The sequence below is a fragment of the Dromiciops gliroides genome, chromosome 5 (genome assembly GCF_019393635.1).
Source record: "Dromiciops gliroides isolate mDroGli1 chromosome 5, mDroGli1.pri, whole genome shotgun sequence".
Lineage (NCBI taxonomy): Eukaryota > Metazoa > Chordata > Mammalia > Microbiotheria > Microbiotheriidae > Dromiciops > Dromiciops gliroides.
In genome coordinates, this window is record NC_057865.1 from 186,821,453 (window position 1) to 186,835,238 (window position 13,786).

A 13,786-nucleotide genomic window follows, 5' to 3' on the forward strand; every position below is an offset into this window, starting at 1 on the left:
GGCTAAATAACTACAATCCCTTCAAACTATTTCTCTTTTCTCCAGACATTTTCTCGATAGTAGTCTGCTTAAACCAGAGATCATGCCCTAGAAGTTTTAATCTTTTTATCTCTGGAACTCTTGCTTTGAGGTTCTCCATGTACTGGTTGATGAAAAGTGCTTCTTCTGGACCCATACTTTAGGAAGGTCTCAGCCATCCTTCATTTCACTTTTTCTTCTTAACAATGGCCTTGCTGCTGCTTAGGTATAATTTCTACCTTACTCCCCACTTTTCCTTTCCAGATTTAGAATTATAGCAGGCATAGGTGGCTCAGTGGATAGAACACTGGGCCCAAATTCAGGAAGACTCATCTTTGGGAGTTCAAATCTGGCCTCAGACAATGAGTAGCTGTGTTATCTTGGGCAAGTCACATAACCCTGTTAGGTTCAGTTTCTCATCCATAAAATGAGTCGGAGAAGGAAATGGAAAACCACTCTATTATCTTTGTAAAGAAAACCCCAAATGGGTCAAACTGAAAATGATTAAACAACAACAATTTTGAAACCATAATCAAATCAACTCTGCCATTGTTCCTGGAAGAGGTATGACAACACACTCTCCTCATGACTCAACTTACCTTTCAGGATCCAAATGTACCTCACTGGTCAGACTTCCCATGTGTGTAATCTCCCTGCTGTCTCCTCTCCACAAATGTAAATTCCTTGAGGGAAGGAATTATCTTGGATTTTATATTTGTATTCCCACCCCTTAGCACAGTGCTTGCCACATATTAAGAATTTGATATTTTTTCAAAATATTAATTAATTCATAATTTACAAACCTTTTATTATGCTCGTTGCCCTCTAAATAGTAGTTTGTTCATACCTCTCTTAAAAAGTGGTGCTACAATTGAATTCATTGTTCCAAGAATGGTTAAATAATCCTTCAGAATACTACTTTGTGATAAGCCTGAGCAGAGGAGAAAGGAAAACCATATGACCTAGGTAGACAAACCAAACATAACTTCTATGAGGGGACAGCTGTGGCTTAAACTATCTTCAAATGCATCAAATTAAAATAAGGAGCTATGGATTTCAGTTTCTGTGTGCCACTTTAAGTGCATTTTTAAGAAGTGGGTTTTGGCTCATGTGGTAGTTGCTTTTGGTATGCCAGTATCACCTGTTGATTCTAAGCTTGTGGAAGGCATTAGGTAGGATTTCTGTGGACTAGAAGAATGACCCGTTCATTTTATAGCAGATTGCACTGGGCTTGTTCCAGCAGGAATGGGGAGTACTTCCTGCTGCACAGCGGAGGGCATTTTGGTTACTGAAAGACAACCTAGAAAGTGCTGACTCTTGGACCAAGGCCAAGATCTCTAGCACACAGCTAGCTTGAATCAGCATTCACCAGAGACAATGAGAAATGAAGATTCCTGGAAATAAAGTAGTTTTTTAAAATCCTCCTTTCTTAGGAAAGAGACCTGCTTTGAATGAAAATGTAAAGCCTTCATGGGAAGATGTATTGCCCCCTTCCAGTACGTTTAGTATGTGATAGACTATATTTGTAAAATTCTAGATAAAAACAAAATTTTTATCAGATTTTTTTTCTAATTTCAACTCATGTTGCTTTTACACACGGAAAATTTGGAAACGTCTCTAAAAGAAAGAAAATTAGGATTGAAAAGGATGGTATTAAGAATTCAAGATGCACACAACTACATTAGAATCACAAATTAGATAGAATGATTTTCACATTCAGTACTTGAGAAATATGTATTTGAGGATCTGAGTCCTATGGCACCTGATCTTAAAAGTTTTGGAATTTCAGAACACTCACTTCTCCTAGGCAGAGAATTTTTAGGTCATAAATTGGATATACTGATATTTAGGATGGATTAGCTCACAATAGAAAAGCCATGGTAGTCTCATTTGTCTGCTAATTCCAACATTCCAACATTTACATTAAGGTGCTAAGACTGAGTGGGAGCTGGTTAGCAGGGCTTTGTCAAAGACAGGATGGAAAAAATGATTTTACTCATTATGTATTCCTCTCATCTCCAAGGTCCTTGGTTGTTGGTCAAAGTCTAATGTGGTGGAAGGAAGGAAATCCCGGACCAATTGTTCTCATATTCAAACCCAGCAAAGATTTCCTAAAAGCTAGAAATCAGAACCTCTCCTCTAGTTATTGCATTTTAAAGGATAGATTTGATGAGCAGTCTGCATTTATTAATTATAATCATAGGCCTACTTCAAATAACAAAACTGATAATAATGCCTTGCATTTGGATGATACTTTTCTTCATTTTTATTGATGCCTTTTGTTTTTACATCACAGTCATTTCCAAATATGCCCTTCCCCTCTGCCCCACCCCCCCTCTGAATCTTCCCTGGTAACAAATTTTTTAAAAGCATTAAGCAAAACCAACTGACACATTGACCATATCTGACAATGTTGATAACATTCCATACCCAAATTCTCACAACTCTCCAGGGCCAAGACTGGCCATTATAATGACAATGCTATTTTTTATGTTATTTTTCTTTTTGTTTATATTGTTGTAGTCATTGTGTATGTTGCTTTCCTGGTTCTGCTTACTTTACTCTGTAGCAGTTCATACAAGTCTTCCCATGTTTCTTTGAATTCCTCACATTCATCATCTGTTAAAGTACAATCATATTCCATTCCATTCCATTCCATTCATAGACTGAAATGTAATTTAGCTTATCTCAATTGATGGGTATTTGTTTCCATGTCTTTTCCAAAAAAAAAAAAAAAGTTCTGCTCTTAATATTTTGGTGTACATGGGACCTTTCTTATCTCTGTCTTCTTTGGAGTATAGGGATAGGGGCAAGATCTGTGATTTTACTGGTATAGGGAACTCCTGGATAAGGAAATCCCACTTTACCTATGCAAAGTGGCACCTTCTCGCAACTTAAGGTCTTAAAAGTTGCCTAGAACATGGAGAATTTAAGTGATTTGTCCAGTATCACATAGCTAATATGTCAGAGGCAGGACTTGGGTCTAGGTCTTGGCAGCTCTTGAAGCTGATTCTCTACCCTCTCTCCCTTGGAGTATATTCTCAGAAAAAGATCTCTGGCTTAAAGGATAGGAATAATGGAGTCACTTTTTCCCCACAAAATTTTTATATTATTTTTCAAAGCACTTTTAGATTTGTATTATTTAATCCTCACAATGACTCTGTGAGGTAGGTGGAAAAAGCATTAATATTCCTACATAAAGAATTAGGAAACCAAGGAGCAGAAAGGTTTATTGATTTACCAAAGGTCATAAGTTTCTTTGCCAGAGTTAGGATTCAAATTTCCTAAAATATACTCCAATGTTCTTTCCATTACATGATATGATGATGAATAGGTAATTGACAAGTTAGCAGAATAACCATTGGTTCTAAATCACAACTATTAGGTACAGTATTTCCAGAACCCTTCCCAAAATGATCTGGGACAAAACTGCAGGATGTCTGGAGCTCTGAGTCATCTTTATCCTCTTTTCCAAGCTTTTCAAGATCGTCTTGGGGAGTATGGTTCTCAGAAGGAATATGATTCTGAATATTGAATTTTCTAGTATTTAATTCTTAGAAGGAATATTAAAATAGATGATTTCTGCCTTGTCGTCCACATTCCAAGAATTTAGAATTGAGTATCTGTTTGGTTCAATGTCTTGGCTCCTATCCCTCCTCCTCCTCCTCCTTCCTCCTTGAAATCATCTCCTGCTGAAGCTCAAATTCTTTTTCTCTTTGTGCTCCTCTGCCCCCCCTTCTTGTATTCTTTACACTTGGATATAGTAAATCAATTTCCTCAAAACACAATAAGGGAGGTATAGCTGGATTGCAGATGATCTAAAAACATCTGGGGACTTTAGTGGGCTACATGCTCAACAGCATGATATAGCAACCAACTATGATATTAAGTTACATAAAGAGAAATATGGTGTCCTGGGAGTTGACGTCTGTGCTGACGTCCCTTTGTCAAATCACATCCGGGGTACTGTGTTCAGTTCTGGGTGCTACATTTTAGGGAGGTGAGGACTGTGAAAGGCTTTGATGTCATGCTATACAAGGATCTGGGCATGTTGAGCCTGGAGAAGACTTAGATGGAATACATCTGTTCTCAAGTTTTTGAAGTGTTGCCCTGTGTAAGAGGAAAGAGATTTATTCAGCTTGGCTTCCAAGCAAAAAACTCAGAGCTTAGTGGATAGAGTAGTGAACTTGACACTGGACAGAACTGGATTTAAATTCTGCCTCTGACATTTACTTAGCTGTGTGACTATGGGAAAGGCATTTAACCTCTCTGAGCCTCAGTGTTTTTTTTTTTTTAATCTGTAAAATGGAGAGAATAATACCCGTAGTATCTTCTTCATAAAGTTATTGGGAAGACCAAATGGGACAATGCTTGCTAAGTGCTTAGGAAAATTTAAAGTGCGATATAATGCCAGCTACTATTATTTTTAATGTTACAAGAAGCTATTTTTCTTTATTTTGGGGAAATACTTCCTAACAATTGGAATTGTCCAGGGGGGTAGAGTGGCTTGTCTTGCCTTGGGAGGTAGTGAAACTCACTAATTAGAAGTTTTGGGGAAGAGCTGGATGACCACTTGCCAACCTGTTGTAGAGTTAATATTTGTTCAGATAAATGATGATGACCTCTTGGTTACTCCCTGCTTATATTCCATGATTCTGTCATTTGCTTTGTAATATTAACCTTATCAAGGGAAAAAAAAACCTAACCATATTTTCATGTTCCTTCTTCCCACCTATCACAAAGTGATACTCAATCCCTTCCTTGTGGAGGTGTTGAAGAGATTAATGAAATGTTTTTGAAGTTCTTGTTTTCCAGAGACTGTCCAGAGTGAAATGCTATTATATATTTTTAAAAGCTTGCTAGATTTGGGGTGACAATTTTGAAAAAAATTCTATTCTTAACCATACAACTCCTCAGCTGTAGTTTTCATCAATGGTCTGACTCCTCTGTAGAAGCCTATTAATATCACGCTATGGCTGATAATACCCCCCCCCCATGCTGTGTTGGTTTTTTTAAAGTGAAGAAATTATTCCAATACTGAGCAGTTGTGTCAAACTTAACAAGAATGAGAAACAGCAATGGGAAAAAGCAAAGAGTATCCTCTCTTGAGTCATAATTCATGTTATATTGACCTGTCCAAGGAGAATGAATCTTTGGCCATAGACTTGTCAAAGTAAGAACTGAAATACAAGGTCTGTGCCTCATGGGAAACTTTGCCAAGTTCTTTGGCTAAACCCTCTCAGCAGTGAGGCCTTGGTATCAACGCTATTTGCTTAACATCCTTCGCAATTGCTAAGGTTGCCAAAAAATCAAACCATCCCATACACACTAACTCAAAAGAAGCTGTGGAGGTTTCTAAAGAAGCTTCTAGGGAAAACATACTTTAATAATAAAGTAAAAATTGCAAAATATCTAGGGAGGAACCTTCCATTCTGTCAACAACAGCAATATTGTGGCAGTGAACAGTTGGTGGATGTTTACTTGGAATTCGAAATGTTTTCCTTGTACTCTCAGTAACATCACCTTTTATACAAATGAGTATTCCAGGGACACAAAGAAACAGTCTTCTCAATGCCATCATTGTCCATGTTGACAGCATTCTTGTCACAATACTCAGTTCCATAATGTCATTACACAATGCTCAAATCATAAAATATTACTAATTATATTGAAAATAAATGAAATTGACAACCCAAGAGTAAATGAAAACTCCTGCTGGGACCCATATTGACTGTCTGACAGGATACCCAAAATATAGGCAGGCAATTCTCCTAGCATACTGCAACTCCTTTTCATAGCTTTATGAATTCCCAGCCCTTCAGGTGGCTGAAGGTGTATCTTTATGGCACACAGTTTCCAAATGAAAGAGCTTTTACCTGTATGCCATTTAACATAAAAGGAATGATAGGTTGTGGCACCAAAAATTGCTTGGACAGCTAAACACTATATCAATAGAGCCTAAAGATAATCAGACTGTAAACTCTTCTGAACCCAGACCAGATTCACTGAAAACAAAGCTAGATGGTAATATAAGTCTCAAAGGGTCAAGGATGAAATATCCTACTGTTAATTATGAACAAAAAAACAACCCATCAACAACTAGAACAATTAAGACAATATTTTCTTTTCTATTCTACATCAGAGCTGTATTACAGCTTTTATATTTGGAACAGGAAAAAAAATCCACTGGTATAAGCATCCCTGCTTTCTTGCCCCTATCCTCTCCACCCTTAACCTGGTACAGTACCTTAATGCCAGGGTAAGCAATAACATCAATATTTCTATTTCCTTGTGCAGAATTGCAATTACTTGATGTATATTCATGCCTCTCTCTTTAATAATGAAGAGTTATTAGATGCTAATAACAGACTAGTGACACATAGTGAAAGCAACTTTTCTTTCTGAGATAGTCACCAAAAAATATATATATATATATGTATATGTATATATTGTACTTGCTTTAACTAAGTCCAACCAGCAAAAGATAAACCAAACTCTTCAGGAGTGGCATACTTTCTGTCCTCTGTAGAGCATCTCATCCTTTATCATGTTTGGTTGAATTTGGTCCAATATTTTAAATGTCCAGAAATAAGCAGTCCAAAAGACACTGTAGGCTCTTTAAGGCTAAGTCTTCCCAGTGTATCTACAAGATAAAATATATCTTCTTTATTGGCCACATACTGCAAAGCAGGGACCTTCCTTGGCAAAATGGCTAGTAGGTCCTTCCCATCCCCAATAATTCTGAAGCAAGGGAAGGTGGGTGTACTTCATATTCTCTCCTGTGAATGAAGGAAAATACAATAAGCATTCTGGGTTTAGAAAAAGTCCTGTGACCTCAGTGCATAGGTTTGGATGACAAAGCAGTAGGCTGAGAAGTTTCTAGTCTCCTCCTAACCCTGTCACTAATTTACTTTATTTTTTTCCACCTAGAGAAAACATTCCCAAGCCTCTATAACTCTCTTGCTATTTGTCCTTCCTTCTTGCCTTCCTCTTCCTTTCTCCAAGTTGCCACCTTTTCATCCCTCCTTTTCCTTTTCATGTTGACCTTATTCAGTAACAAGATATAATGTAGAACTGAAGTGTATTTTTTAAAAATGTATCGTATTTATAGAATGAAATTCTGTTATCTATGCTCTTAGATTTTTTCTTCTTTCAGGGCAATGAGTGTTAAGTGACTTGCCCAGGGTCACACAGCTAGCAAATGTCAAGCGTCTGAGGCCAGATTTGAACTCAGTCCTCCTGAATCAAGGGCCGGTGCTTTATCCACCGGATAATGGAAGAATCAGCTGTGTGGTATTTGCCTTTCTTAAAGGATCAATGAAATCAAGTTTTCTTTTACTGTCCTGGGTAATGTCTAGTAACCCAAGGTTTTTATATTCAATGTTATATTTACTACTCACTCTCACCCAGCATAGCCAAGAAGCTGCTAAATCTTGTCATTTCTAAGCGCACATCATCTCTCATACACTTCTTCCTCTCTCCACATACCCACAGAGGAAAGTTACTGGAGGTAGTAGGGACAAGGGGGAAAGATGGAAAAGGTCTACTGCAGAAGGTGGGATTTGAGCTGAGTCTTGAAGGGAGCCAGGAGGCAGATGTGAAGAGGGAGACCTTTCAAGGCACAGAAGACAGCAAGAGATAAGATGTAGAATAGGGGGATGGAGAGTCATTTGTGAGGTATAACAAGTAGGTCAGTGTAGCTGGAACATGAGTAAATAGAGGGAAGCAAAATATGTAAGAAGACTTAAAAAGGCAGGAAGCAGTCAGATGAGGAAGGACTTTAAATGCCAAACAGAAGATTTAATAGGGAGCCACTGAAATATACTGAATAGGAATGTGTGTGTGTGTGTGTGTGTGTGTGTGTGTGTGTGTGTGTATACACATCTATGTGCATGTGGAGGAGGAGAAGGAGGAGGAGGAAGAGGAGGAGGAGGAGGAGGAGGAAGAGGAGGAGGAGGAGGAGAAGGAGGAGTACTGGACAGCTAGATGGTTCAGTGGATAGAATGCTGGGCCTGGAGACAGGAAGACCTGAATTGAAATCTGGCCTCAGACATTAGCTGTATGATCCTGGGGAAGTCATTCAACTTCTGTTTGCCTTAATCCACTGGAGAATCATTCCAGTATCTTTGCTAAATCTCCCCTTCCTTCCCCCTCCCCCAAACCAAAGAAACTGTGGATGTCCTTAGGGTCACAAAGAGTTAGTCATGACTGAGTAACGATATAGGAATGCTATTATATAATTATTATTACCCTCAAACTTATTCTTATTGCCCTTCTCTTCATATAAGGATAGTGACTATAGGATTCCACCCTTCCTCTATAATGCACCACTATACTGGTCCAGACATTCCTACCCATGTTCACAGATGAAGGTGGTAGGATGCCTGTCTAGAAAGCAAAATCACCATCCTTCCCATTAACCAGAAATAGTAAGCAGGTACTTATATGCTTACTCTATAGCATAGCACCTATAATAAATTCTTCAATACTTACTGCTCAGTATCCTTAACTAGGACTTGCTAACATTCTCATATATCACATCACTGATGCAGAATTGTCTCTTTTTCTTCATCCACATCAGTTGTACACACTGATGGATAAAAATGTACTGTTCCTGGAGCAAAAGAGAAGTATTGAGAAAAACTTCAGAATGAGGTATTCCCTTTGCTTATGTCGTACTGATATCATGATATCAAAATACATTTCATCATCAATATGCCAGCAAGCTATGGCCATGGACCTTGTGACGTTTGGTAAATGGTTGGTCTGCTATTTTGCACAAAGGACAAAGTCTAGTATCTCAAACTTTACCAAACTGAAATATATTTTTCAATCCACTCACTTGGTAATTCATCAAAAAGCATTCATCTTAGAATCTTATGGTTGAAAGCGATTTTAAAGGTCTATTACTTTAATGAGTCAGTGTGGTACAGTAGAAAGAACACTTGATTGTCAGTCAGATGGCTCAGGTACAAATTTCAACTTCACTTGCCCCCTGTATAGCATTGGGCAAGTCACTTGATGCCTCAGTTTCTTCATTTATAAAATGAGAGGATTGGCTTTCATCATAGGCTTAGAGATGGAAAGGACCTAAGAGATCTTCTTGTCCAACTCCCTTATTTTACATATAAAGAAACTGGAGTTTAGGATGGGTGGGATTTGACTAAAGTCACACAGGAAGCTAGCAGATGATTTCTGAGGTGTTTTCTAGTTCTAAACTCAACTGTCCTCTATGAAGCATGGATACTCTATAATGTCCAAACTGACTTAATCATGAATGTACATTTGTCATAGCAACTATTATCTCATTTGATCCTCATGATAGCCCTGCTCTGATTTAGTCCAAACTGTTAAGTAATGCACTGAAATGCATACTGTGCTGATATCATATTCCTTTAATGGAAAGGAAAACCAAGCAAAACTAAACTAACTTTAATAATCATCAAGAAAAAATTATTAAAATGGGAAGCTACCAAATGGTGGGCCCTTCTCTCCTTCCCTCTTACTCACTGTCACAGCTGCACTCCAGGTGAGTGGTCCCAGCACCTATCTTGCTACTTCTTTCCTCGAGGTATCCCACAAGGCTTTGTTTCCTGTGGTCTTAAACCTCTTCATGGACCCTCCCATCCCCTACCAGCCCCAGGCTTATCCATCTATTTTCTTGTTCTAAGCACCAGAATTATTAATCAAGGCTCCAAGTCCATCGATCTTATACTATATCAGATTGCCTGCTACACTATCTATTAAACAATATGTAGCTGGTCCCTTATTTCTGAGTCAGGTGCAAGATAATTCAAGAGGAAACTTCTAAGGCCACTAAAAGCATTTTCAAAGGTCCTTTGAATACATCAAAGGAAGGACACCTTCTAGAGAATTAGTGTGACTACTTAGCAATCACAGAACAAAAAGTGTACTCTGGAATAATAAGGACAGTAACAAAGATTCAATTTTTCATTTGGTTGTTGTTTCCTTTTAAAACAAAGAGAACAAGGTGTGATAGAATAATGCTAAGTGAACACCATGTTCTAGGCATAAATTGGACAGAGATGAGAGACTGAATAACTGGACGATAGATGACAGGCACTCAAGAGTTTTGAAGTAAGTCAAGGATGAACATGTAGACTCGTTGGCTAAAATGAATATCCTTTGTCCAAGGTCACCTTGTCAATCATGATTTTTTTTCCCATGTGTGTGGTGGTGGTTGGGCAACAAGTGGGTTTTCTGCAGTCCAAAGAAAGGAACGTGGGAATTGGAAATAGGAAATCTGGGTCTAGAGTCCTGTCTCTGCTGCCAAGTATCTATGTGACACTGGGAAAGTATGAACTTCTTTGGTTTCAGTTTCCTCACTTGTAAAATGAGGAAATTGGACTGAATTTTCTTAAATTCCCTAAGTCAAAGATTCTGATTCTTGACTTCAGTGTTGTTTTTTCTGATATTTGCCAATTATCCCAGAAAGTTTAGATATGAATCTACCTAAGGAGGGACAGGCAGGAAATCATGAATAAAATAACAATGTATTCAAATCCAAAGGGGAGAAGTGATGATATCTGCCTGGGTTCTGGAGTCAAATCATATTCAAATATGATCCCATTATTTTCACACAATAAACAGATTGTTGTGTCCAGTATGTATGAGTGTGTTGGGGGTGGAGAGGAGAGGAAGACAAAGATGGAGACAAAGAGACAGACAGGAAAAGAGGAGAGGAGGAAGAGCAGGAGGAGAGTTGGAGAATCTAGCAGAAAAAATAGCAATGGCTATTTTCTAAATTATCCTGACATCTAGTGGTCTAGTCATGCAAAGCATAAAGAAGAAAAACATTTTTGGTCATTTGAAATTTTAAAAAGATCAAGAAAGCATTCAACTCAGAATTCCTCCTACACACTCCTTAGAAAATGGGGTCATTGTCTACCTGAAGTTAAGATGTTCAGAGCTAAACTGATTGACTAGGATTATGGGAAAGGTGCCTGGAGTGTTTGTGCTTATACTGATTCATGCCTACTCCCACTTTTTGCAAACCAGTTCCTAAGCACTTTTAGACTGCTGGCTGGCACCAGTTTTTGATTGCTGTTATCACACCCTACACAGAGAATAATGTTTTCCAAAGGCACAAAGGTGAAGGGGGGCAGAGGAAGGGTGCAGTACAAGATGATTAGGAAAAATCTCATTGCACATTCATCAGACACCCATGTTTTGAAAAATGAGATCCACTTAAATGAAAGAAGGAAACTTAACAATGGAGGGAGAAAAGGGGAATAGATTTCCTCCTGAAATCATGTGCCAGATGTAGCTTAGATGGCAATCCACCCACAGGCACACAATAGTTGTGACATTTACATAGAGGAAAACTAATGCCAAATTCACTACATCAAATCCAATATTAACAATTTAAATGAAATTTGGTCATCCTTTTATGTATTGCCACATTTATTTTTTACTTGTGGAAACATTCTTGTTCAGATACCTTAGTTTAATCATATAAGCTTAATTTCACTGGATCTCAGTTTGTTCTTTTGTCAAATGAGGGGCTTTAAATTTTTTGATTCCATGATACTATTTTATAAAAGCAAATCTGAAGCCAATAAAAACATGGTCATACATGTAGTGAACATAGTTCTGGATATGTAGTGAACATAGTGCTGGACTTGGAGGAAGGATATTTACTAAGTGTGTGACTCTGAGTAAATCATTTAATCTGTGTGAACCTGTTTCCTCATCATAAAATGGGGGTGATAATAATATATGTAGTGCCTGTAGGTACTGTTGTGAGGCAGAAATATGGTTATATAAGATAGAGATAAAATACTAAAATAGAAAATAGAAACATTTTTTGCTAATTTTAAGGCACTATACATGTGTCAGTTATTATGGTAGTATGACATCAAAATACATGAAAACACAATTATAGATAAAACCAGGATGTTTATTCTATTGTATTCATGTAAATGATGTGTTCCTTTCTCAGAGCAAAATTTAAACATATACATTCATCAAGCTCTTACCTCTGTCTGCACCATGGACATTCTGTATGACCTCATGTCTGACACCAGACCCAGTATGTCAACATATTCATGATCACAAACATGCTGTAGCAGTCGATCCAGGGCTATGAATGTTCCTGTCCGTCCCACGCCGGCACTGCAATGTTATTCAGACAATTTGATTTGTTTTTCAAAATTATCAGTTATTTTTCTAAAAAAGCAATACTTAGGTAGCACCACTGGGGAAGATATTAATCATGTTCCCCAATGGTCTTTTCCACTTCAATACTAAGAAAAAGCTATGTTCTCCAGAGATGCACTTAGCATTGCTAGTGTTTTTTCCTATGGAAGATTGTTTTTTTCCTGTTGATATGGCTTTTTCATGAACTTATTAAAGAGATGATGATCACACACTCACAGTGATTCTTTGTTTTCTAAACAAATCAATAATTTATTGAGTCTCTACTCTATGCCTAAAGTTCATTGGAAAATGCCAGACAAATTGACAACATAGTTTATGTTTTTTAGGGACCCTGAGTTTTTATCTACAGCCAAATTCCACTCCTCTTACACTTTACCTCAGAATCAAGTTCCTACAGGAAGGTTCAGCCTTCCCCAATTGATTGTTATTGACATTTTTTGTACCTATGGGACCTTTCTCTCTATTTTTGACCCCTTTGGGGTATATGGCTAGGTGTATCGGAAAGGAAGATCTGATTCTAAATTAACCTAGAACCATAGTCTTGGGATGTTTTCAGTATGAAGTCTGTGCAATAGGCTGGAATAGTGATAAAGCCCTAAAGACAAGCATCCACTTGATAGCAGAGAAAGGAATTCCAGGAAGTAGGAGTCTTCAGTTGGTCCTAGAACCTATATCTGAATGTTTGCCACCTTAGGGAGGGGGAGGGAAGAGAGGGAAGGAAGGATAGAGTTTGGAACTCAAACCTTTAAATAAAAATGTTTATTAGAGGGGAAGAAATGGAATTGAATATCTGGATCAAATGTCATCCAGATTCCAAAGCCCAGGACTCTTAGAATCATGGGTCTGGAGTAGGGATGGAAGAGGAGTAAGAAGAAACATGCACTAGAGAATTCCCCAGCTCTTCTTTCCTCTGCTACTTCACAATTGCCTCACATTTTTACTAAGAAATCCAGGCTAGAATGCTACTAAAAGAAAAATAATAGAGCTAATGTGTTCAATAGTTCTGGTGTTTGTTCTGTGAGTATTTTGGGCTGATCTGAAGGATATGAGATTTCAAAGAAGGAAAAATCCTAGATTGAGAAATCTGGACTCAAATTATTTGTGTACAGTAGTCTTAAAAGTTCAAAGGCTTTGCTGACATATAACCATATGAAAGAACAAGTGACTAAGCAGGAGATAAGCAATGACCTTGCCCACTGTGCTTAATTAACTATTGTTCTTGCTTAAATCCAATTGCAGAGCAATTGAATCAAAGCATCTTGAATCCCCCAAAATGCTACAACAAGTTGGATCCACAGAGCTCTGTGGAATTTTTGTGGGAGAGTACCTTTGAAAGGAATTTACTGGTACAGTGAAGAAAATGATGAATTTGGAGTCATCTGACCTGAGTTCAAAGTCTGCCTCTGCTACTTATTTGTGTGACTTTGGGCAAGGCACGTAACTTATCTAGAACAAGGTTTTGAGAGATGGACTGGATAACTTTTGAGTCCCCTTCTTTGTCTAAATTTAGGATCTTATTATGAACCTGACAAAAATATGTAAATATGAACATTTCCATATATAACAAACAGAAAAGGGGGTTGCATAT

General features: G+C 37.8%; 1 protein-coding gene across 2 annotated transcripts in view; it reads right to left on the minus strand.

The window, feature by feature from the left end:
- Positions 1–2,359: 2,359 nt before the first annotated feature.
- The window catches only part of PTPRO (protein tyrosine phosphatase receptor type O), a 226,598-nt gene continuing 215,171 nt past the window's right edge, over positions 2,360–13,786 (minus strand). For both annotated transcript variants that reach the window (XM_043968139.1, XM_043968138.1), the window contains 3 exons: positions 12,018–12,153; positions 8,512–8,632; positions 2,360–6,797 (listed from right to left, as the gene is read on the minus strand). In XM_043968139.1, the coding sequence (XP_043824074.1) occupies positions 8,528–8,632; positions 12,018–12,153 (241 nt within the window). In that variant the 3' untranslated portion in view covers positions 2,360–6,797; positions 8,512–8,527. The remainder of the gene's footprint in view (positions 6,798–8,511; positions 8,633–12,017; positions 12,154–13,786) is intronic.